This window comes from Esox lucius, chromosome 7 (assembly GCF_011004845.1).
Source record: "Esox lucius isolate fEsoLuc1 chromosome 7, fEsoLuc1.pri, whole genome shotgun sequence".
In the NCBI taxonomy this organism is placed as follows: domain Eukaryota; kingdom Metazoa; phylum Chordata; class Actinopteri; order Esociformes; family Esocidae; genus Esox; species Esox lucius.
In genome coordinates this window covers 13,359,519-13,385,899 of record NC_047575.1, presented here as the reverse complement: position 1 = coordinate 13,385,899, position 26,381 = coordinate 13,359,519, and the positions used below count along the sequence as shown (strand labels likewise).

The following is a 26,381-nucleotide window of genomic DNA, read 5'->3' as shown; positions in this document are numbered from 1 at the left end:
AGTACAGTTTCTTGAAAAACGCCTAATCCAGAGCGCACAGGATCCCTGTACAGAGTAATGGGTCTGAATACTTATGTACATGAGAAATTCATGAAGGTTTTAATAAAAAAAAAAAAATCCACAATGTTCAGTTTGTTACACCACAACATATTGTCCATAAAGTGGAGTTATGAATACTTTCTGAAGCCGCTGTATAATGCCTTCAAATTTCCTCTAAGAAACATTTCAATGTATCCCTATTAATATTGTCCAATTTCCGAGTGTCCAGAGGTAGCCATGACATGCTTGTCTTCATGTTTTAAGACAAACCAATAGCAGGCTACTGGTAATTTAATCTAATTGGGTCTGTTTGTGTGTACAGGTGGGCTATGAAAATGCTGGCACGGTGGAGTTCCTGGTGGATAAACATGGCAGACACTACTTCATCGAGGTCAACTCCCGTCTGCAGGTGGAGCACACAGTTACCGAGCAGATCACAGAGTGAGTCGCTGTGGTTACCTGGCATTATCACGTCACCTGGCTGACAATCTGTAAGGCTCTTCCCTGTCCCATCAAATTATCTGTCAGATCACGTCAAGTGGCACCGATGGTCAACACTGTTCTTTTAGTCTCTGTTGTTGATGCTTCGAGGCTACTCTAAAGGTTGGCTGCCAATACTTAAGGGCTACATTTGTTTTAGTTCTTTTGATCTGTAGTTTCGATTTAAAATGAAAGAATTTTCATGGTAGGGGAAAAACATTTTGGTCTAAAGCCAGTGAGTGAGTTATTTGCATTTGTAGATGCTTTTTCTGCTTGATTTGGTTTACTTTGCTTCTCTCTGCTTGGGAACAAGAGTTGGTGAACAAAGTTCAGCCTGAAGGAAGAAAGGAACAACCAGATGGAAGGCTAAACCAAGAACTGTGGAGTGATGAAGCAAAGGCGCCAACCGTTAAGTAAACAGTGAAATAACAGACAGTTTGGGACAGACGGTTTGTCCTGCAGCTTTCCATTCCGTATCAATCTCGGTCCTGGTTCTGAGTTGTCAGAATCCTAGCCCGCTGATCAGGTCCGGTGGAACGATGCCGTTTGGAGTTGCCACTCTGGAGACTAGCGATGATAAAATGCCTTATCTCACCTGTCTCATGCGTTCAGAGGTAACACACTGACAATAAGACTGAGTTGTGCACTCGTATGCAGCCTCAGTAATCTGTTTAATCACTCAAGAGGGATGAAAGCCGTGCAGCATCCCTTTTCCCTTGTTGTGTTGTGTGTTTGTGCGTGGTGCGCGCGTCCTGATTCCCGACACCCAGATGGAAATGTATGATTCTTTTACCTCTTCTGTCCTCCTGGCACAGACCTCAGTATTTGTGCCTGTCTAGCCATGTGGAAGGAATGTAGGTTCATTTATTACAAATGTCCGTCTTGTTGCATGAAATTGAAACTGTCAGATTGCAATTTGCATTCTGGCAGAGCGTTGCTGTGAGTGATTGGGTCTGGAAATGCACATGACTCTAATGCCCTTGATTCTTGTTTTGGGAACTGGCCAGAGGGGTGTTCACGCCGTGCACCCAGCTACAGTCCGCGTTCTCTTAACACTGCACATTGAGTTCTCAGGTCTGCGTAGTGGTCCTATGAGGGAGCTGTTACGCTGCGCTCGGTTTTGGCTGCCTGCCTCTGCCTGTATGACTTTCAATTGGTCATAGTGATTAAGACCAATTAAGGTCCCCCTCTGTCATTCCGCGTGAGTCGGCGTAGTAATAGGAATCACTGGAAATGGCCCGTGACACCATAATGTGTTAACTCCTTGAAGTAACCTCCCCAGTGGGGGAACCTTTTCCCTCTTCCTCTCACCTTTCTCCTAATGCATTTCTCTCATATAGCAGTCATTTTCGGTGCATTCTTTCTGCCTTGCAGTAACATAACCGAGCACGGCTGGCACCACAGTCCAGCCGTATGGAGCCCATATTCTCTGGGTGGAGTGCTTTGTGCTGTTCTGCTTCTCCTCCTATAAATTCAGTTAGGACAGGCTTATGGCAGACCTAAATTCTGTCAGCATTTGCACCACTCCAGTTCTCCTTCCCACTCTCCACCCTCTCTCCCGGAGATCTATTGTGTCTCTGCTGTGTGTGTTTACAGCTCTATGTGGGCTGTCTGTCACTGACCCCATAATGGGTTTCTAATCACCCAGTTGTGGCTGGTTTGCAGCTGCACGTTCTGTGCAGGTCTCCACTTTGAAAGAATGAAAAACGCGAGGCAAGAGCTGGGTTGGCTACAGCAACGGGAGGACTGAACCAGCTCGTCAGGATGAGGGAAGCTTGTCAACAGATTGCTGTGTTGGAGGACCGTTTCAAAGATGACCTGGATCTCATGGAAAAATGGGGTGAAGAGGAAAGATGTTTTTCGTGGAAGGATTTGGGCTCATCAGGCGAGAGAGGGGCATGGTGTTTCTAACGTGCATTCACACTAGTGCCACATTGGTTGCCTGGCATCCGCTATTAAAGTGGAATAGAAAATCAGACTGAATATATTAATCTCCCTCCCCTCTCTGCCTGCCCCCCTTCCTCTGCTTCCAGCTCATATCAAATCTTTGGTTTTGTGCAATGCAGACTCCTCCTGTCCCCCTTCCCTGTGTCTTCATGTTATTCTCCACCTCTTTTCTTTCTTCCAGCCACCCCAGACAGTTTAGGGATGTAGCAGTCTTTCAGTGCTCAGAATGCTGGAAGTTAGATGAGAGAACAGTGGGGAAAAGCACATACTCATTGTTTAGTGCATATCTGACGTTTAAATGGATTACCGCCACTGTTTCTTATGTCTTAGAAAACGCCAGCGTCTCAGTGGATTCATCAGATGTGCCTGTTTATCTTTGATTTATATTTTATTGATCAAGTTTGAAATGTAGCCACTTGCTGCTAGATGACAAATGAAGTGTCCTCTTCACATAGATTGGCTGTTTGACCCGGCGCATGTTTAAAGAGCAGTGCAAATATTGTGAATTCAGCTGCCAAAATGTCAGCTATTATGTTGAATGTCATGTTTCAGCCACTAAATTGTAATTGCACAATTTCTATAATGTTTTTGTACAATGTACGTGTAAGTTTGACGGCTCTAGATGAAGGATAATGTCTTTGTGCTTTTTCTAATTCAGAAGTGTTGTGACAAAAAATCGTGTTTTAGATTGGATATTCACATTTGTTGCAGTTTGGTAGCCTTGTATTTGAAACATTTCGGGTAAAACAGGAATAAAAAAATAAAACAAACTTCTGAAGCCATTTTGAATAAAACATTTTCAAGTTCCTGCTTTTAATGTTAAATGAAAATTACGAGACTGCGGTATTAGGTTTGCATCTGACTGTCTCTCCCGATTTTTATTTATGTTTTTCCTTCCATTTAAGTACAGTTTGGTGATTTGAGTCTTCCCTCCCTGAAACCCTAGCGTACATTAAAGGATGGGAATATGAAGTGATTGTCAGTTGAGGCTAAACAGTTGGATGTTGTTGCCCTGTTTTGTTGATTCTGCAGTTGACTTCATCAGTTCAGAGGGTGTTCTGTTAATCAGACAATATCCAGTCTGCCCCAGGGCCCAACATAATCATTTCCTCGTGTGTGACTGTTCATGAAGTGACACTATCAGCCAAAATGTCTAAATCCATTGATGCAACTAAAGATCCCGCCCAGATAATTTGTTCCTTTAAATTATTAATGTTCAACATTAAAGCAAGTATAACTCTGTCCCTTTCTGTTATTGGGAGGAAAGTCTTCTCTCAGCCTCGAGGCGCAGACATACGTGCAGACTTTTTAGCCGTCAAGGAGCAGTGTCCTTGCCAAGGATTTGTTAGACTTTGCCTTTATTAAAAAAACATTCACCCGTTTTGTGGCGCTCTAGCAAATGACAAGGAAATAGATTTTCAAAATATTTCAAATTTTCTTAATTAGAATTTCTAAATGGGCCCATATTTGTATAAAGGAATATGTTGAGGCTTTTTTGTTTTGGCTTTCACAGCCGTGTGACGCTCCATATTTCTATTCCTTTCCACCCATGACTGAACCGAAAGAAACTAGTTCCAGCTCCCTCTTGGCTGTCGGCTGTGGTCACAGTGGAGACTCTGCCAGTTATCTCTCTCTCTCACCCTGAAGACCTTCTCTGCGCTCTGTTCCCCTCAGATTGAACTCAAGTTCCCCTTCCCGTCTCCCTCTCATCTCGCCATTCTTTTTATTTTATTTTTTTCTCCAATTGCACCGAAGGTGTGTCGTGCCTCATGAACCCCGACGGCACGTTTTGAAGATGGGTGGGTTGTGTGTGGGGTGGTGGTGCTGGAGTGTGAACTTGTGTCAGTTGTGAATGTCACCATACTGTTTGGATCATGTGGGGGAATTTCACAGGGTGTCTGAAGTCTCTGGTAGGTTGTTGGCCACATGGTTGCGAAACATACAGTAATAATTCCACACTACCAACATTAGATAGCCCAGAGTTGTAACTTTATACGCACGCGCACTGCGTTTACCGGTGTTCTCCTTGTGCGTTCTAACAGTGCCGTGGTCTGTGTGCTCTCCCCTGTATCCTGTCAGTGTGGACCTGGTTCATGCTCAGCTGCGTGTGTGTGAAGGGCGCAGCCTGCCAGAGCTGGGGCTGAAGCAGGATAACATCCGGATCAACGGCTTCGCCATCCAATGCCGCGTCACCACAGAGGACCCTGCCCGTGGCTTCCAGCCTGACACTGGACGGCTTGAGGTAAGGGCCCACCCCCCTGCCCCGACGGTGAGGTGCAGTCTCTCCCTCGTCACGCGCCGTGTTCCCCCAGCCGTCGCAGACGTGGGCAGACTCTGCCCGGCCCTACTTATTCATGTCCGTTTCCCAGTTTTGTTTACGTTTGTTTAGTTGGCGCTGCAGACTGGGTTTACTGATCCCATTCCCGTTGTCCGATCTGTTGCTTTTGGGAATAAACAATTGAAGAATATCAGCCCCCCCTTCCCGGTCATGTTTGACATGAAAGTCTTGAATCTGCCCAAAATGCCCATCGGTGTGATGGTCTCCCTGCTCTCTGATTTACAGAGGAGTAGGATTTTGTCTTAATGTGTCGGAGTTCAGCCTCAGAACTAACCTCAGATTGCCCTCAGGGGTACTATTAGAGGACGCAGCCCGGCTTAAGGTCAGTCTCTCATGGGAAAGAACTCGACCCATCTGGGTTTGAGTCTGTACATTTGGTCTTTCCTACTGAGTTTGGAAGTTGTCAGATGAAGCTGGTGTCTGGTCAAGCGACGCGCCGAACAGAGCAGCACTAGCATTCAGATTTACTGCATCGTCAGAGGATGTCCTCTTACCTGAGAAATCTCAGATAATCCCGTGATCAGTAGTGTGAATGACTTTGCCTACAGTAGAGGCGTACAAAAATAACATCTAGAGCAGGGATGGGCAACTTGGATGGTGGTGGGGGCCACAGAATTTATGTACTGGTCATCAGGGGAACACGCCCATATCCATGTATTACGATTATTAACCCTTTTGAACGCTATAGGTTTTTTGGCTGTTTTCACAATGATATTTTGGCTTGTACAGAGACTCTAAGGGTATCATCAAGTGTTTTATGGCTCAAACATGTCAGCTACACTCTCTCAGAAAGACATCCCAGCATTCTGAAACCCTGACATTACTGTTTTATATGTAAACAGGCAAAAAATGATTTAAAGTCTATTTCATGTTTTGTTTCCAGCATAGATTTTGGTTCCAACACATTTAAGGTCAATCATGATATATATAAAAAAAATAACTGTATATATGCTTTTACTGTTTTCTAAATTAATCTGAGGGCCGCACATAAAGGGGGTGGGAACCACATGTGGCCCGGGGGCCGCCAGTTTACCATGCCTGATCTAGGGACTAGGTATGACTCCGCCTACCTCATTATTTGTAATGTATTTTAAATAACAAAACATTTAAGATGAACTGAAGCATTTCCTGCTTTGAAATTGTGTATATTGTTTCTTTCACGGAAGCCTCTTGGTGGAGAAGGCAATCTTTCCCTCAAAGCCTATCCTCTACCATTCACGTACTGAAACAGACCTAGCTTGTTCTTTTACTTAAGCTGGATACCATTATAAGCCAAGAGCATTTAAGACCATGACAAATTTCTGAAAATTTGAAGATCTGTCTTGTGTATACAGTGGGGAGAACAAGTATTTGATACACTGCCAATTTTGCAGGTTTTCCTACTTACAGAGCATGTAGAGGTCTGTTATTTTTATCATAGGTACACTTCAACTGTGAGAGACGGAATCTAAAACAAAAATCCTGAAAATCACATTGTATGATTCTTAAATAATTAATTTGCATTTTATTGTATGACCTCGGTATTTGATCACCTACCAACCAGTAAGAATTCCGGCTCTCACAGACCTGTTAGTTTTTCTTTAAGAAGCCCTCCTGTTCTCCACTCCATTACCTGTATTAACTGCACCTGTTTGAACTGGTTACCTGTATAAAAGACACCTGTCCACACACCATCAAACAGACTCCAACCTCTCCACAATGGCCAAGACCAGAGAGCTGTGTAAGGACATCAGGGTTACAATTGTAGACCTGTACAATGCTGGGATGGGCTACAGGACAATAGGCAAGCAGCTTGGTGAGAAGGCAACAACTGTTGGCGCAATTATTAGAAAATGGAAGAAGTTCAAGATGACGGTCAATCTCCCTCGGTCTGGGGCTCCATGCAAGATCTCACCTCGTGGGGCATCAATGATCATGAGGAAGGTGAGGGATCAGTTCAGATCTACCTGGCAGGACCTGGTCAATGACCTGAAGAGAGCTGGGACCACAGTCTCAAAGAGAACCATTAGTAACACATTACACCGTCATGGATTAAAATCCTGAAGCGTACACAAGGTCCCCCCTGCTCAAGCCAGCGCATGTCCGGGCCCGTCTGAAGTTTGCCAATGACCATCTGGATGATCCAGAGGAGCAATGGGAGAAGGTCATGTGGTCTGATGAGACAAAAATAGAGCTTTTTGGTCTAAACTCCACTCGCCATGTTTGGAGGAAGAAGAAGGATGAGTACAACCCCAAGAACACCATCCCAACCGTGAAGCATGGAGGTGTAAACATCATTCTTTGGAGATGCTTTTCTGCAAAGGGGATAGGACGACTGCCTCGTGTTGAGGGAAGGATGGATGAGGCCATGTATCGCGATCTTGGCCAACAACCTCCTTCCCTCAGGAAGAGCATTGAAGATGGGTCGTGGCTGGGTCCTCCAGCATGACAATGACCCGAAACACACAGCCAGGGCAACTAAGGAGTGGCTCTGTAAGAAGCATCTCAAGGTCCTGGAGTGGCTTAGCCAGTCTCCAGACCTGAACCCAATAGAAAATCTTTGGAGGGAGCTGGAAGTTCGTATTGCCCAGCGATGGCCCCAAAACCTGAAGGATCAGCAGAAGATCTGTATGGAGGAGGGGGCCAAAATCCCTGCTGCAGTGTGTGCAAACCTGGTCAAGAACTACAGGAAACGTATGATCTCTGTAATTGCAAACAAAGGTTTCTGTACCAAATATTCAGATCTGCTTTTCTGATGTATCAAATACTTCAATTGTTTTACATTCCGTCACTCATTTGAAGAGTACCTATGATAAAATTACAGACTTCTACATGCTTTAAGTGGGAAAACTTGCAAAATCAGCAGTGTATCATACTTGTTCTCCCCACTGTACATCCAATGATGGCTCTGAATAAGGCTGAGTCCATGGCATTCCCTTCTACTCTACCTTGCGTTTTCTTTAACTCTCTGCACAGTGATTTATTAGTAAAATCTGAAATGATACAGTGCCTCAGGCAACTCAACATGTCATATTGGAAAAGGTTTATTTCATAATTTAGCCCATTTGATTACATAACTCCTCAGGCTGCTGCAGAACAGAAGCTGTAAATCCATGACCAGTGAGTTGTCTGTGTTGTGTTCAATGCCCCTCTGGCATGCAGAATAAAGTGTTGTATAAACAGTTCTATACAGTACATCAGCTGAATGACAGTCAAAACACCTGCCTTAACTCAGGCCAGTTGGACAACATCTCAATGTTGGCAGTTATCAAGCGGTCTACATGCTGAGTGAATAATGTTTTTTTTCCTTCTGTGATAAAGCAATTCTCCATGAAATCCCAAATCAAGTGTTGCTTATCTCAGTAAACAAGTTCTGCATCAAGGTCCTGCAAAAGATTATATGGATTTCTCACTCTACGCTACTGACACTGAAGGATATATCAAAGTCATTGTTTTTTTCCCAACTTTCACCACGACTTGAAAGACGTCCTCGAAGTTCCAAATCCTGTGCAGAGCTATCTGGCTGGATGGAGACTGTGGGGAGGAGGAATGGAAAGAGGACTGGCAGACAGTTTGAAATTCAGTTTGAACCTTTCACTTTCCTTGCCTCTAATTGAACAGCATGTAATGCAGCCAAAGTAATTGTTCATGAGGGAATAAGAATATGGGCTAGACCAGTTGCCCTTAAACCCTGTCCCCAGGGACCCCCTGCTATTTCGTGTATTTAAAAACATTTTTTTTTTGTTTGGAAGGTGCAAGCTCTTCTATATTATCTTGTCAACTACATTTTAAGCTCTAGACTACAGAATCGCGTAGAAGCAGTTCACATACTCAACCAAAAGTGTACAATACCTGCTTCTCCTAGAGGAAAGGTTTGAGAACCACTTGAATAGATGTTTTAGATATTTAGTCCCACATTTAGGGAACTTTGAGTGGTTAAGGACTGGTTTTGACAGACATTTTTGTATACAGAGCGTTCTTTGAACTGCGCAACATCAATACTCTGAAACGTTCTGCGCTACGATGCAGTATGTGAAATTGGACACCTTATTTGCATAGGGAGTGACACATGGCATTATATAGCCAATCCAGACAAAGAATGCATTCTCCAGCTGTGCACCCCTCTGCCTGGCTTGCCATACAACATATGAAAAGGGAGAGCCTAGTGAAAGGTATCAGCTGCGATGTCATCTTGCTCTGATGTTCTCCGGTGGATTTATATCTCTCAACCTGAACAAATACAAAATAACTCTGTGGAATAGAAGCAAGATCACTTTCTCCTCGTCACAGAGGGAACAAATCACTCCGTGCCTAAAGTTAAAGTTGAGCCAAGTCTGCAAACACTCGACTGTTTCTGTGTCGTCTTGGCCGTCTTGGGTGCTGGGTATAATGTTCTGTCAGCACGGATGAGACTGAGCCCTGTATTGCACTGGCTAAGATTGAGGTTTACACATCTGAAGTAACAAAACTACACGTCGAGCCTAGAATAGTGCCGGTATTCTGTCCTGCCTTGGTAGTTAATTGCATTCACCGGTGTCTGAGGTCTTAATCCCCATTTAGAGGATTACACAAATCTTTTGTTTTATGAAATGTAAGAGTCACTGAATACCATCATATCCATTTTTTTGTTTTGACATAAGAGAGAATTGTCAGGATAGGTCCATGCTTATGCTGCATTTCCACTGGTGCTTCACCCCAGTACCACGGCTACACTGGTGATTTATGCTAATGTTGGCTCTAGACTTTACTGTTTCGACTAGACGTTTGGTACCAAGGACTTAAGGGGCTCTGACTGGCTCAGATCCAGAGGGAAGAGTAAACCATCAACACGATTTGGCTTTCCGGCTGCAAAAAATGTAATGTCAAACTTTTCTGGTTGTAAAATCTGTGCTTCTATTATGTCAATGGCATCGTGACAACTTTGGTCATTCCAACTCTTTCCATTGACAGTCTTTGCTTTCCTGTTCTGTAGCTTTATTTTCTTTATTTTATCAGGGATCTGTTTGTTAGGGTTCACATGAGGGTTTTCATTAGATCTAAGACTAAGCAAATGATTCATATTACTATTTGAATAGCGCAGCATGCAGTGTTTTTTAACAGCATGTAACATGTCAAACCGCACCCTAAGTCTTGGGCTTGGTAGCAAGTTAGAGCTGGGCTACTCGGTCACGGCCTACTGGCCGTCTGGTGCTGGTCCGTGTCAATGGAAACAGAACATAGTCAGGACTTTGGGGTAAAACCCCACTTCAGAACCAGTGACAGACCAAGGCTAAAATCATGTTTTACCATTATAGGAATGATTTATATCTTACAGTAAGTCGTTTTAGTTTTGTTTGTTTACTTAATGGAAAGTTTTGTTAAACGAGGAAATGTAGTCTTTTCAGAACCTTTTGTACCATGTAGTTGTCCTCAACAGACTTGTCTTTAGTTTTTGCCCAACTGAGGACAACTCAGCGGTGCACGTATTTAGAACTAAAGTGACCTTTCTAGAATGTAAGCCGCATTACCTGTTTTTGTATATGGGCGTCTCATGAAATGTTGGGCGGAAATCCAAAACCTGCCAGTACCTTTTTAAAAGGGGTTGCAAAGAGCAGTCCACAGGCAGCAGGTGGTGCGTAGAGCCCAAAAAAAAAAATATGTGGGGGAAAATAAGCATTCTAAATGTGAAATCAATGGGCGTAGAGTGGAGACAGCTGGTAAAACACGGTGTTTCAGTGCCGGCCAGAGACAGACTGGGAGATGAGGTACGCACTACAGACAAGTTCTGCTTCCTCCCCACCATGTTTGTCTGAATGAGGGCTGGCTTTGAGCCCTCTCCAGTCTCAAGCCCACCGTCGCCCTTTTTTTCTCCGCTCTCCCAGACGTTTATGGAAATAAGAATCTTTGTGCCAGGGAGAAAAAAAAACAACAACTTGTAAGCAACGTGTAAATGTGACATCTAGTAAAGACAGAGAAGAGGGAGGGGTGCCGCCGTAGCTCTGCAATCTTCCCCGCTGTTTCTCCTTCCGAAGCTCATTTGAAGATGTAATGAAAAACGAGGATGTGATTCATAATGGATGGTGTTCAGATATGCAGGGGGAGTAGTAGCACCGTAATTTAATAGGAAGGGAGCAGAAACATTAATACTTGTCAGCGGTGCAGTAGGAAGTCACTGCCATAGGATCAGTTTACTTTGTTAGGTTGTCCAACGATTCCTTCTCAATTATTCTGACAGACCGTCTGGGTTTGTGCCTTCTGTTCACTAACCGGGCAGGTGACTGCACCTGGACACGCGGTACCTTTCCACCAAGGGGATGTTAGGATGACTCGGCCAAATAAATCGGCCCGGCCTCCTTTGATCACCGCGTGGTCGTCGTCCATGTTGGTTGTGAACAGCATAATTACCATGATGAATGCTGAGCTGATGCGTTCCGGTCTGTTGACACTGTGAGCTCTGCATTGTGCTGATGAGGTGCTGGGGGGCACCAATAATCTCCCTTCATTCATCTGATTGGCTGTCATCTGAACTCCACACGCTCCGCTGTTCCTGCAGATATTCTCCAAGGGCGCCGCCAATGCCTCGGAGGCGATGAATTCAGTTGAATCGGAGAGTGTTGAACAAAAGTCATGGTTATACGCTAGTTGCTGTATTGGTCTGTTTAATACATTCATGTTTGGGTGTTGGTGTACACAGGTCTTCTGGCGCATGTTTAGAGCATGTCGGGCCGTTTGTGTTTACTGGCTATGGTTTCTAAATAGCCCAGGCAGGGAATGAAGGCATTAGTTTCATTAGTCTTCTGTCTTAGGTCCTGTGTTCCCATGTTTGGTAAATCGCCAGTGGAGAAAATGCCAGGATACTCCCTCAGACAGACAGTCGCGGAATGGAATATGTACTTGTGAATTTCAAGCAGGGATTAAATGTTTATATAAGGTCTGCAAGTAAAGTATGTTTGTGGCTCCTGATGTTCTAGGCTCTCTGGCTGTGTGATCTGTCTTGTTGTTCCGGGACCAGGTTATTGCTCTCTTAGGTTTTTTCACCAGAAATGAATGTGGTCTGTAGGCTAGCTTACACATGAACTGAACCTCTGTTGCCAGAAAATGACATGACATGGATCGACTGGGCCTGGATGATTTCGTATCCTTCGTTTCTTCACCTACATAAGCAGTTAATTTAGAATGGCAACCCATCCTGGCCACGCCCTGCTCTGAGCTCCCCAGCTCCCCTCGCTGCTGAATATGTATTAGTACCTGTCCTGTCTTCATCATCCGTAGTGGGATGAATACGTGAGCCGCTACTTAGCCGAACCGATTCTAGGAAACCATTCGATATGTGCGTTCCTACTCAGGCTAATTTGTACTGGCGGGCCCATTTATTCATCATTTGAAATGTAGAATAACCCCTGAATGATACGCCCAGACAATCCTTATGCTCAGACGGCCTTAACTTTTTAAATGACTAGCTGATCTCATCCAGTTCTTGGAATAGCATAGCCGTTTGTTTATAAAGGTTCACAAAGTGAGTGTTTTCTGTTTTCAAACAGCTTGTTTCATCTTTTCGTCAAGCCTGGAAGATAACCCTTTTTCGGCCATCTTGCTCTGTATTCCCCTTCCCTGTTAGATGGGCGATCTTTCCATGGTAACCAAATATAGGCGTGTTGGCTTTGATGATCCAGCGACCCAGTATTGGATAATGAAGGTGGATCAAGCGTGTATGCGTCTGTACTACAACTTGTCCATGTTTCATGCTCCCAGAAGAGTTGAGCATTATGTATTTGTTCTGTAGCCTTTGTAGATGTGGAGACGGCTGGCCTCACTACTGCATTGATATGAGGTGAGATTAGAAAAGGAGGTGACTGATTTTGAGAATGTCATGTCCTCCTTCAGTTGGTTTGGCAGATTTTAATGCAATATTGATACTGTCACTTAGCATGGAGATGGATATTTCTTGTCCCTTTTGTCGCAGTTGCCATTAGTGGCCTTCCCAACTGTATTGCTATGGAATCAGTCCACTACTACATACAGAACATACAACATTAATGAAAGCAGAAGGCAGGGGAGAAAGATTTGAATCCTTGTGTGGGTTGCAACAACTAATTGATTTAAAAATAAAATTGATGATAAAAATTGTTGGCAACGAACTTCACTATTGATTAGTTGGGTCTACATGAGACGCAGCAAGAAATTCGCTATTTTGAAAGATAGCAATGAGATGACTGAGAATACAACGCAGAGAAGTCACGTATGACCAAAAATGTCAAGTATAGGATCAGTTTACGTTAAATTCAACGAGAACAGTTTGTTGCGAAATTTGCCGGGCAGAACACTGATGGCACAGAAGCACATCTGTAATGCACGAACATTTAAAGAGAGAACAAGTTGTAACCTTGATGACAGAAAATGAAGAGGGCTCAGCACTATAGGTTTAAATAATGTTTGTCATTCTTTGTAATTTGTATTCATGGAGTTACACTTTAATAGAGAAATGGTTAATCTTGAATGCATGAGCAGCTTCGGCTAGCTAAGCAGTCACAATGTTACTGATGAATTAACTCATTTATGTCACGTTTGGTGAGTACTGTATTTCTGCACAATAGAAACGTTGAGGCATTTACATGTCTCTCAACCTGCTTCATGATGTAGTATCTTGAAATGCTTTTCCAACAATCTTGAAAAGGAAATTTTGATAACCCTTTTGTTTTTGCATGTTTTTATTAGTTTTATACCTACTTCCTACAGTTTTAATGAAGGTATTGTAAAAGGATAAGAACACCACTGAACTCTGATTCATTTGAAATAAAACCCATTTAATTTGGGAATGTATGTATTTTCCTGTCCGATTCATCGAAGTAGTTATCGACAGATTAATTTATTATCTTAATAGTTGTTAGTTGCATCCCTAGGATAGTGCTTTGAAATTAGAAACCTTTGCTATCTATTTTATCCTTCTCTACTGTTTTGGGTTTGTGATTTTCAAGCCTTGAATACAGATTTGTGGCCAATAGACGGAAATGAAAGGGTTTGAAATAATGCTGTAAACCCATCTGCTGGATTTCTGAATCCCCTGAATGAATGTGTCTGCACACTTGCCCTTCTTCGTAGTGTCTTCTAGTGTCTTCTGCTCGGGCTCCAATGTTTGCTCTTGCTTCTACTGTCTTTTCTGTCATGGTGCTGTTTTATTTAGTAATGTATGTGTTTGGTTACTGTTCTGTGTTGTAGTCTTATACCCCTGCTATGTCAGCTCTTGTTTTTTCATTCTCATATGTTGGTAACAAACCTGTCTAGCTTCATTCACGCTGTCCAGGGTAATTACCATGTGGAAATATCCATTGTGAAGGTATATAGGTTCTGAAGTCCTCCATATTAAACCTCTATAGGCTACACCTTTCAGACAGGCACTGACAACACGTGTTGTTCATTGGAGGAGAACCCCATCTGTTGCAGACCCTGCAGAATAACCTTTCAGAAACAATCTGTCCCTGCTGCTTCAAATGAAATACATTGCCAATTTTCTGATACAGTGCCTTCGGAAAATATTCAGACCCCTTCACTGTCTCCACATTTTATGTTGTAGACTTAACTTTTTTTTTTTATTGTAAATGGTCAATGTACACAATACTAAAATATCTGGCATGTGTAATCTTACCATTTATTCAGTTCTTTGTAGATCCCCTTTGGCAGCAATCACAGCTGCAAGTGTTCTTAGATATGCCTCTGCCAGCTTTGCACACCTAGATTTGGGCAGTTTCCATTCTTTCTTGCAGATCTTCTCAAGCTCCATCCGACTGAATAGAAAAAATGAGTGAACAATGGGGGTTCAAGTCAGGCTTTAACTGGACCACTCCGACATTTACAGACTCATCGCAAAGCACAGCTGTGTGCATTGGGTATTTGTTGTGCTGAAAGATTAATCATTCTGAAGTCCTGTGCCTGCTGGATCAGGCTTTCTTGAAGGACCCCTGTATTTTGCTTTGTTCATCCTTCCCTGAATGTTGACCAGTCTCCCAGTTCCTGCTGCTAAGAAAAATCCCCATAGCATGATGCTCCTACCACCATGCTAATAATTTAATTTTGGTCTCATCGATCCGGAAAATTATTCTCCTGTCCTTGAGGCAGTACGTCATATGCCCCTGAGGAGTGTCTTCCACCTAGCTACTCTATCATAATGGCCTGATTGATGCAGATGGTTGTACTTCTGGCTGGTTCTCATATTTCTCTCTGTTAAACTGAAGCTCTGTTAAACTGCCCATTGGGTTCTTTGTCACCTCTCTTACCTTCTTCCATTTTTTCACGACAGCACCCTGTGTGTTTTTGGGAACTTTCAATGCTTCATCAAGACATGGTTTTATAACCTTACCCATTCCGGAGGATTACGGCGATTTTCCTTGGACTTTATGGCTTGGTAATGCTCTGAATTTCACTCTGAAGTTTGGGTCCTTGATCTGTGTGCGCCTTTGTAAATTATGTCCAATCAATTACTTTACAAATAGGTTTATCAAAAATGAAATTTCTAGAGACATCTCAAGGATGATCAAAGGGCACAGGACGTATTTGTGCTCAAATTGGTGTGTCTTGGCAAATGGTCTGAATACACATGTACATGTGATTGCCTTTTTCATTGTTAATGAATTGACCCAAATTTTGGCTGGGGGTGTGTTGGGGTGTGGGTGTGGATTGATGGCAATAAGAAATAAATATAATCTATTATAATTAAGTCTAAAATCACAATCTGGAGAAAGTAATTGTCCAAAGGCATTGTACGTTGAAATTAATATCATTGTGCATCCACCCCCCACCAACTCTTGTCCCCCCCCCAATATAAATCCATTTCCAGTAACTATGATGGACATTCGATTTGTTATGGAAAACGTCCCTGCACCACTGTCTTATTATATAGGTAATAAAACCCTCCCTGTCTCCCCACAGTTCAGTAAGCCATACCGGTTTCACCATGCCCCCCCCCCCCAGTCCCATTCTCCTACTCCTCTCCCTTTCACCCGGTTTACCCTCGTTCTCCCATGCTCCTCTAGCACTCTCCTTGTCTGCTTGCGTTAGTGTTTTCTAATTTTCAATTTTCTTTAGCTCTCCTGAAATAATTTTGTTCTATTCCCTTATCTGCCTCCACTCTGCTTCGTTCCCACCGCTGTCTTCCGTTTGCCTTCTCTGATGCATTTTGTTTTAAACACTTCCTTCTCACTAGTTTTTCAGTTTCCCTTGGTCCACAATACCTGTCTGCTTTCCCTTTTTCTGCATGCCGTTCATTTTTCTTCCACTCCTCCATTCTCCCCTGTACCTTCTTGGTTTGTTTTAAGCATCCGTTTGTTTTCACAACAATTATTTTGCGCTCGTCTCCATGGTGTCATGTAATCCCTTCTGTTTTGTGCTCCTGTCACCTGTTCAGTTTCTCCCTCTGTTCTCTGCTTCTCCCTCTCTCCTCTGCTACTCCCTTTTGTGCTTGCTTAAGAGTTGGTTGTTGATTAGTCTCCCACTGGCTCTCCTCAACCTTGGCCCACCATGGCACTCCTCCACCTGGGTCTGTCATTTCCAGCCAAATGTGATTGTGAGTCATATCTGCAGTCTCTCTGTATGGCTTCTAACCCTGTTCTGCCTCTGCTGCTGTGTGTTCCAGGGATCAGTGCTTCCAAAGCCCCTCTGCTCCTTGCGTCGCCTCCGTGCTCTCGTCTTCTGACCTCCTATTTCTCCTTTGAGATCCAGTGTAATTAATAATAACACTTGATAATGCGCTAATCTCCCCGGCGCTGATCCCTCCCTCATTAGTTTGACTGTATGTTAACGTTTCGGTGTGTGCATTTGTTTGGTCTGCTTGCGGTCTCCTTCTGGGGATGTCAGGTTGTGTGTTTAGAGCTGCCGTCTGCAGTGTTTTCCCGCCTAAACCATGAATTATTGATGATGATGTCACTTTCCCCTGCAATGTACGTTGCAAGTGTGGTAATGGGTGTCCACTCAGTGAAGATGTGCGTGCATGAGTGCATGCGTGCACGCGCGCTAGGTCTTGCAAAATTGGTGGGGACCAGAAGTTAGCATTATTTATTAAAATCACACACAGCGGTCCACTCCACACACAAGGTTATTTATTTATTTTTGCTGGTCCCCACTGGGAAAAAGGATTTTTCCAGCTTAGGAATTATGTTTTGGCTATTTTATTTTTTTTAGGTGATTGAGGTTAAGGTTATGCTTAGAATTTAGGATTTTCTGCTCCCCACAAGGATAGAAAACAAACATGTATGCGATCGCATCGTCTATCAGTGATTATTGAGTACACCGTTTAGTTGCTACACATTAATGAACATTGTCTTGCAGGGCATCACTGCAGTGACATTCAGACTACATTGCCCATTCCTGTAGACCCTAGACAATTTTATTCCTATATAAAATGATTAAGAGGAATGGCCAGACAGTGGAAAATTCCCCCAAAGCAGAACAGTGTCCACTCCGAAATGGTGCCTTTCTCTTTTGGATGTAAGGGCCTTAGGCTAATTCGTTAATGTATTATTATTTCTTTTTATTATTTATTATAATAATAGTTACACTATTTTACTATTTTTGCCAGACTATGTAAGTGCAGCCAGCACAGAAGAGTGAATGTCTCTTAGTGAGTGACTGACTGCCTACCCCCTGTAAGTAGCGTAGTGATTAGAAATGCGGACTACGCAACAACAGGTCCCTTGTTCGACTCCTGTCACAGTCAAAACATTATGCCTTAGGATTTGTTCAGGATAGACAAACTTTGCTGGCTACACGATTCTCCCTTTCACTTGAAGAAATCAGTTGGTCACCTATATTGATAGTAAGGCTTGCCTGGTTCAGTTTCTGGTATTATACTTTTTAAGATGCGGATATACAAAAATGTTATTACAAAGGAAAAACTGTCATTTATTACATTATAAGCCTATGGTCAATTTTTGTTTTGTGGCTTTCTTATCAAGATTAATAAGTGTAAACAAACATTATAAACAGTGTGTGATAAAAATAAAACTAAATGACAATTTGAATCCAATTTGAGCGAATTACTCAAATTATCCTTGCCCTTGGGGACATTTCCTCCATGTGATTTTGAAACTCGAATGTCCAATAAAAACGTTTCCTCCTAGGCATACCACAAAGGACAAGTTTTGAACAGCAGCATTTCCTAAGGTTGCGTCTTTTGAAAACGAACCATTAAAATATTGAGTAGACACATGGCAAATTTAATCAAACATTTTTTCGAGCAAGAACTATTATTTTATTAGGCCAATTTTCCAGACATTATCCAGTTTTGAAGACCAGCCCAGGATTTGTAGACCACCTCCCTACACATGACTGTTACTGCCCTGTCATGATTATTAGCTACATACACTCACCTAAAGGATTATTAAGAACACCTGTTCAATTTCTCATTAATGCAATTATCTAATCAACCAATCACATGGCAGTTGCTTCAATGCATTTAGGGGTGTGGTCCTGGTCAAGACAATCTCCTGAACTCCAAACTGAATGTCAGAATGGGAACGAAAGGTGATTTAAGCAATTTTGAGCGTGGCATGGTTGTTGGTGCCAGACGGGCCGGTCTGAGTATTTCACAATCTGCTCAGTTACTGGCATTTTCACACACAACCATTTCTAGGGTTTACGAAGAATGGTGTGAAAAGGGAAAAACATCCAGTATGCGGCAGTCCTGTGGGCGAAAATGCCTAGGTCAGAGGAGAATGGGCCGACTTTGACTGAAATAACCACTCGTTACAACCGAGGTATGCAGCAAAGCATTTGTGAAGCCACAACACGCACAACCTTGAGGCGGATGGGCTACAACAGCAGAAGACCCCACCGGGTACCACTCATCTCCACTACAAATAGGAAAAAGAGGCTACAATTTGCACGAACTCACCAAAATTGGACAGTTGAAGACTGGAAGAATGTTGCCTGGTCTGATGAGTCTCGATTTCTGTTGAGACATTCAGATGGAAGAGTCAGAATTTGGCGTAAACAGAATGAGAACATGGATCAATCATGCCTTGTTACAACTGTGCAGGCTGGTGGTGGTGGTGTAATGGTGTGGGGGATGTTTTCTTGGCACACTTTAGGCCCCTTAGTGCCAATTGGGCATTGTTTAAATGCCACGGCCTACCTGAGCATTGTTTCTGACCATGTCCATCCCTTTATGACCAGCATGTACCCATCCTCTGATGGCTACTTCCAGCAGGATAATGCACCATGTCACAAAGCTCGAATCATTTCAAATTGGTTTCTTGAACATGACAATGAGTTCACTGTCCTGAAATGGCCCCCACAGTCACCAGATCTCAACCCAATAGAGCATCTTTGGGATGTGGTGGAACGGGAGCTTTGTGCCCTGGATGTGCATCCCACAAATCTCCATCAACTGCAAGATGCTATCCTATCAATATGGGCCAACATTTCTAAAGAATGCTTTCAGCACCTTGTTGAATCAATGCCACGTAGAATTAAGGCAGTTCTGAAAGGGGGTCAAACACAGTATTAGAATGGTGTTTCTAATAATCCTTTAGGTGAGTGTACATCCACCCTTACCTGTCCCATGTTGACGCTCCTCCAACAGAAAGGACATGTTGCCTTGCATTTATCCTCCTCCCAGGCTTTGCTACCGTTAAGTCGGGCAGTAGAATTAGTTGGCTACATTCCCTACTTTTCTTATTTGAGGTGAATGCCCTGTAAGGGTTGATTTTGTTTATCCGTGTTATCTAGATTTAAAAGAAACATTTGGTGTGTGTCTGTGTGTGTGTGTGTCTGTGTGTGTGTGTGTGTGTGTGTGTGTGTGTGTGTCTGTGTGTGTGTGTGTGTGTGTGTGTGTGTGTGTGTGTGTGTGTGTGTGTGTGATGGTTGGACAGCGGTAGACATTGGCTAGCCATGTGTGTGAGCGTGAGCAGAAGGGGAATTGAGTTGCCTTTTGCTGGTGTCCTAATTGCCTAACAGCAGCGGTGGTGCCCTACTGCCATGTCACTGTGCCTTGTTCGATCCATTAAAGTGCGAGGGGACAGACCACTCAGTTTCGAAGGGTGGAGGTACAACACTTACGGATGGGAGAGCTCAGGAGTGTCCATGTTGTTCTCCCCCCCTCTCTCTCTCTCTCTCTCTCACACACACACACTCCATCTCTGGACTTGTTGGCCCTTTAACTGGAGAGACGCTAACTATTTTGTCTTGGTAACAAAAACAGCTGAAATATCTTGCAGCCAAAACCCTTGTTCCTACATCTTGATTATAAAGGCCATTGTCTGGCCATGCTGGGCTCACTCTGTTCATCTAGTCTAACTTGGGTCCCTTGTGGAACGTTGATGCAGGGTGTTGAAGAGGTCACCAGGAAGAATGTGGTACGTAGACATGTTAAACATGTCTGGTGTCTCGTGTTCCTCCACAAGACCCTCTCAAACGGCCGTGTTATGCGTTTTTCAGTTCACTGTAGTTTAGGCTAAACCTTGGTTCCACTTGTCGAAGCGAGGTGTTTGAAGTCGTTCCGAGTGAGTGACGCAGTGAGGGAGAGGAGGTTCTAAGCGCCCCTGCTGATGAAGGTGGGAATGCTTTGCTGGGGTGTTGAAGTCAGTTTGGGTGGGTAGTCGGGTGTCTTGGAGGGTGAATTGTTGTGGGTGCAGTGTGGTGCTTGTTCACTCTCCAGGTTTTAGTCTGTAAGGGAATGAGTGGAGGTGTCGTGACCTACTTTGGGGGGAAAAAAGGGTTGCTGTGTCTAATGAGAAAACGGGGAGCACGGAAGTTGGGTTGGCGTGCCGCCATCTTTATTCACCCTGTTGCCTTGGCGACAGAGGTTGAAACGTCAGACTAGGATGCTGATGAGAATAAGGGCATGTTTCCACACCTCCCTCCCGTGATGCTGTCTGTGCTTCGGGACCAGGGCGCGGTCATCCATAGTTGGTTCTCCAAGACACTGTAAACGACAGGCTAGTTTATAGCGAGACCGATGGAGGGCGGTGACGACACGCTGACTGATTGGCCCAAAAGGCTTCAGTCACTCTGATGTGATAGCCTGATTGGACGTCTTCCAGTGCCGTCCTGCACCACTTGGCTCCAGTCTGGAAGGCAGAGTTACAACCTGGTAGTTTTCTTTTGATTGTGAGCCAGTGTTTTCAAACCACTCTATACTGAAATGCTAATGTGTATAGTAAGATCTTCTGATAAGGTTGTCATGTTGTATTTTGGTCTAATGGGTTGATTTTGGAAAAGTTAAACATGAGCGTTCCAAGATAGCTGACAGCACCTGGGGGTGGGGGAGCAGACATCCCTCCACAGGACAGAACATGTTGTCGTCTTCTACTCTCCCCCCCCCCCCACCCAGCCCCCAGTCGGGCTTCACCACATGAAGGCTGGGGTTCTGTAATGCTCCCATTGCAGGTGGATGTGTTTAATTGCACCGGGAGGCTGTTTGGCTTCGATTGTTCTGATTTGTGCAGGAGTCCTCCCTGTGGTGTCACTCAAACAGTGAGAATGGAGTGAACAGGGCTTTAATCCCTGCACTGGGAGGAACGTGAAGGCAGAATGATGGGTGCTTGGGAATGAGAGCCTGACCCTGACGGAGTGAGACAGGACTGCAGTTTTCAATGGTGATCTGACTGCATTTTCAGTGGGCATTTTCCACCAATGAGGATGAGCACAGTATGGTAGTGCCAAGCTTGAATTATTCAGCGGTTCCGTGGTTTTGTTACTGGAAGCCAACTCTGTTACCCACTAAGCCAGTGTCTGCTGGTTGGGCGGCTGGTGCTGGTCTCTTGGTTGTTCTGTTGACATTGTACAAAGCCTGAAAGGCAATGAACCGCCGTATCTGTGTGTCATTCCAATAAGAACCTCAATCAAAAGTCTTCAAATGAACTGTTCGAGTCTCATTGAACCATGAAATGGAGGTTGTTATAGGGTATCATCTAATTAAACATCCTCACAGCCACAGTCGGGACTACTGTTGACTAATTGAGTGACTTTCCAAACATGACGCTGAGAGAAATGTTCAAAGGATGTATATTTAATCACTTACTACATACAGTGCAGCAGGCCAGTCTCTCACTAATTCCTGTCTTAGGTTGCATCTTGGACCACACACCCACAATTCCCCTATTGTCCTTCCTCAGGTGTTCCGGTCGGGAGAGGGAATGGGCATCCGTCTGGACAGTGCCTCTGCCTTTCAGGGTGCGGTCATATCCCCCCACTATGACTCTCTCCTGGTCAAAGTCATCGCCAGTGGGAAGGACCTGCCTGCCGCCGCTGCCAAGATGCACCGGGCCCTGGCAGAGTTCCGCGTCAGAGGGGTCAAGGTAAGGTCCACAGCGGGCTATTTTACACTTCTGCTTTTTAAACTCCACTTCAGGTGGCGAAGCAGTATGTCTTATGAGCTGGGAGGCTACGAAATCCAAATTTTATCCCATCATCAAGAATTTAAAACTTGTCGGAGAACTCAAAAGTGCTTGGAAGTGCGTCTTTAGAAAGTGGCCCGTTTTAACCTCCCTCAGAAACTGTCTGCATGTGTCATTACTGTGTAATGGTCAACGATGTTTTCAGTGCCACAGTCATAGTAAGGGGAAAGCGGCGTAGTGAAAAGTGCTGAAAGTGGCAACTCTGGGAAGGAGCGCAGAATAAAGCAGTGGCTCCATGAAAGGCTAAGGGAGCACAGAGACGGAGGCCATTATGTGCCATTAAGGCAAGGCAGGTCATCTATCCCTTTATGATGAATCTGGCCCTGATCAAAGGCATTTTAAATACTGTGCTAATGTTCTGCCGGGTAAGGTGAGCTCTGTTCTTTCTCAGATTAACACCTCAACTAATCTACATGCTCTACAGGGGGAGGAAAGATAATGACAAACATTTCAGCTCTCCAAGATGTTTATTTTTTTTTATATTCTTTGCCCAGATAATGTTTTCTTGCAAGTAGCGGATCTTATAAATGGCATCATTTTTAAGTGGTCAATTATTTAGTAGCAACGGGAAGTAGGAGCTAATTATACAGTGGGATGGGCTGCCTCGTGGATACGCATGTGACGGAGCGGATGAAAAGCTAGCAGATAAGAAGCACGCAGGAAGGGGTGCACTTTCAGCTATGTGTTGAAGAGGGCTTTGAAATGTAGGGAGTCTGAGATCCAGATCAATAGACTCTTTCTTGTTCATACAATAGGGTCAATATCGTATGTTCACCTGACCGCACGGTTTGAATGGTAGTAATGGCTGTCTGTATAATTCCATTGCTTGCATGGAATGGGTTCTTGTTCTGCCAGCCCCTAGTTTTCCTATGGCTTTGAATGAAACGGCATGCATGCCTGCGTAGTTTCAGTCAGGGTTCGAGGCAGCAGCTGCATGGTGCAGCTGAAGTCTTGGCGTGCGTTCAGCAGGGGGACACTTCAACATTGATCAGTGGTGGAACTTCTGACTGAGTCCGACCCCTCTGAACTTTCTGTTCCACCACCAATCTTCTTCAGAACATCAGCCTCCAGCAAGCTAATCGCTCCTCTTGATTGTCCTTTTATTTTGCCCCTTTCAGTCTTCCCTTCTGGTTGACCTGTGCTGATACTGTGTGACAGACCTCTGCCCTGTAGTTTTGATATTTCACTGCTCTTTTATTTCCCCGGTCGTCAGCCAGTCTCAGCGTCTACCTATCTCTCACTTCCTCCAAGTTAATGCTCTCCTCTGCCCTGCAGGTGTTTTGTTGGCATGATGATTTGCAAAGGCAGCACTCTAAGATATCAAAGACATTAAAGCTGCTCCAGTTCATTCCTCTCCTCCACAAGGGCAACTCTTTTTTTCCCCCTCTTTTTTAAGGGCTGACTGTCACTTCAGGATGGATGAAGTGACAGCGAACTGTACATCGCTCAACTCCCTCAGTTTCTTAGCATTTTTTATTTAATTTCCCTCACTGCATAAACCTAACTTATTTTTTTCTTTATTTCCCCTGTCTTGCGTTCATCTTTCTCAGTCTCTCCTTCTCATTGGCTCACACGCTGTTCCTCCCAGCATTGGAAGGCCACTCAAACCCCAGCAGGCTGGAGCAGTGCCTCTTCTATTAAGCAGCTTCAGATAGCTAATTTATTTAGCGCTAACACCACCAGAGATTTAATTACCTGTTCAAATACTAGCAGAGCCAAGTAATTTCCTCACCGTCCCCATTAGGTTTTAGGTAGCAGAGAACTTGCTGCCAACATCTGCCCAGATTTAACAGCCCAACATACTGGCTGGGAGAACCAGTGTGATACCGCTGTGTCCTGCGTTGACATCCTGTCCAATGGGAAATGGTTATTTTGGGCGGGGGCGTAGCATGTGAATCAGGAACCTAATTTCTGTTATTCAGCTGCTCCTGTCGCCTCCCAACTGTGGTGACAGTGTATCAGTGTGTCTTAGCAACTCCCTGGGAAGACCAAACGACGGCGGCGACTTGATAACCGCTATGTGTTTCCGCTGTTTCACTTGGCAGCTGGACTATCAATCGACTTTAAATGGGGTTTTCCGACCCCTCATTGATGTGCAGATCGAAACGGTGCTGTTAGTAGTCTGGAACATGCCCCTCTTGGGTCCTGCTGATAATTCCTGCAATGCCATCACAGCTTTATCGTCTGCGTGTCCTTTGATCCCGCCGCCTCCCTCGTCCTCCCTCCGTTATGCGTGCGGCGTACACGTATTCAACAGAGAGCCAAGGCAGGGCTCTTAAACGTTCAGTGGGACCGGAGGTTGCTGCCAGCTTATGTAACTACCACCATCCTATACTACCGTCCTATACGAGCACAATGAAGATGTAGTGCTCCATTTTAAACACCAACACACTCACCGTGACAGTGTTGCATGGAGACTGTGGTATTGCCAGAGACTTTGAAGCCCCTAATCTGCACTAAATGGTTCCCAGAGGTGTGACTGACTTCAGTGGGAGATATGTAGAACTGGAACAGGGTGTGGGGAGACTGAGAGGAGTTGGGTAGAATTGAGATGAGTGGGAGGCAGCTTAACGCCAAGGGAAGACGTAGTGTGCAGGCTGGCTCCAGACAGATTGTCCCTTTTTTATTTTTTTTTCATATCTTGCTCAGATGAACACATGTGATTTTATTATTCTTATGCACAGCTATTTTTCAGTCATTAGAATTTGAAAGCCTGACTGTACTCTGTTTCAAAGGGGGAAGTAGTGAATTAAGGGCCTGCAAAAAGCATCTACAGATTTCCCAGCTGTGACACGTATTGCCATCACATCCCCTCTGCCTGGGTCTCCACCACCGTGACGCCCCACACAGATCCTCCCCCGACCGCCTCGTACGGCTTGGCAACGCAGACCGCTGTAGTACCGAGGTGTAGTGGATGTACAGGGATTTTAACGCAGCAGTCTGTTAATGACCACTTAAACATGCATATACATGAGTCATTTGCATGAATAATATTCAACCCTTCCAACGCTTTATATTCCTCCCTCTCTCCCCCACTCCCTCTCACATTTATTTATCACACACAAATAGAATTGTACCGTTTTGTCGGGTAGTTACATTGCAGCACTGTTTCCCGCTTTGCATCTGCTGATAATTTCCACAATATTTGCTTTCTGATGGGTAACGCTTCCCTGAAGGAACCAGAACACTACCAGCCTGCTGTCAAAATTCTGTTGATGTATTGTAATGAAGCCTGGATTGTGAAAAGTGTCATTTCTCTTGTCTAAAGCTAGGTGACTGATGGTGGTAGATGAAGGTGCCTTTTAAGAAGGAGGATTCATGTTGGTCGTTTCATGTTGAGTGTGTGTCTGTCTCATCCACTTCCTCAAGCAAACTGGTAACCACCCACACACTCTCCTTGGCTGATCATAGCGTTGGGGTGGAGGTGTGGAGTAGAGATGGCTGATTTTAAATGTAAATGGGAGGGTTGGAATGCCGGCCGGTCCTTGGTTTTCTAAATAGCAACCACCTGGTTCCACGTGGCTCCACAGGTGAAGGGGAACAGCCGACCAATGTGAACGGTGTGGATGTTGAGGCTAAACAAATGCGGGACTGGCTTAAAGGATCCGAACCGTTTCAATTTCTCACCCGGCGTATTGGTACTGTTTCCGAGGCGGTGAACTCCTCCTGAACTGGTCTAAACTGCGGTTTTATCTACAGCTCTGGCCACTTCAGCTTTACCCACGTTGGTCCAATAACTGGGCTTGTGTTATTGCAGTTTCTGTAACTGAGATGTGATCTGATCGGGGCAGGACACGTCAGCAGAACGCCACGCGGCTGTGCTCTGTGAACCGTCGTCGGTTGCTGAGCTGGCGGTCAGTAGCTGCCGCACCACTGGGCAGAGTTCATGCTGTTTCTCCGAGTTTACCAATCAGCATTTTTTAATTGGGTGAAATAGGCCAGCGGTTTGCCTCTGGCGAGAGTAGCGGAAACCGCTGCATGCGTGTCTGTCTCCTACACCACCTCCTCGCCTCCCTTGTGTGAAATGTGTATGGGCCTTTCTGTCACACAGCTCATGCTAATTGATCTGGAAGGGTTTCTGCGTGTACAGTACAGAGAAGTACGTAATATGACAAATGACGCCAACAGACCTGTAGCATGTTCCCCTCACTGCTTGTACTGCTTTGTCTGCGAGCTCTACCCTGACACCATCCACCCCCCAGCCCCTACCCCCTCGTCCTCCCATCTACCCT

The 26,381-nt window shown here is 44.5% G+C and overlaps 1 protein-coding gene across 1 annotated transcript in view; it reads left to right on the top strand.

Moving 5' to 3' along the window:
- The window catches only part of pcxa (pyruvate carboxylase a), an 83,817-nt gene that overhangs the window by 23,174 nt on the left and 34,262 nt on the right, over window positions 1-26,381 (top strand). Inside the window, exons 8-10 of the mRNA XM_010900528.4 lie at window positions 362-480; window positions 4,546-4,708; window positions 21,868-22,050. Of these exons, the coding sequence (XP_010898830.1) occupies window positions 362-480; window positions 4,546-4,708; window positions 21,868-22,050 (465 nt within the window). The remainder of the gene's footprint in view (window positions 1-361; window positions 481-4,545; window positions 4,709-21,867; window positions 22,051-26,381) is intronic.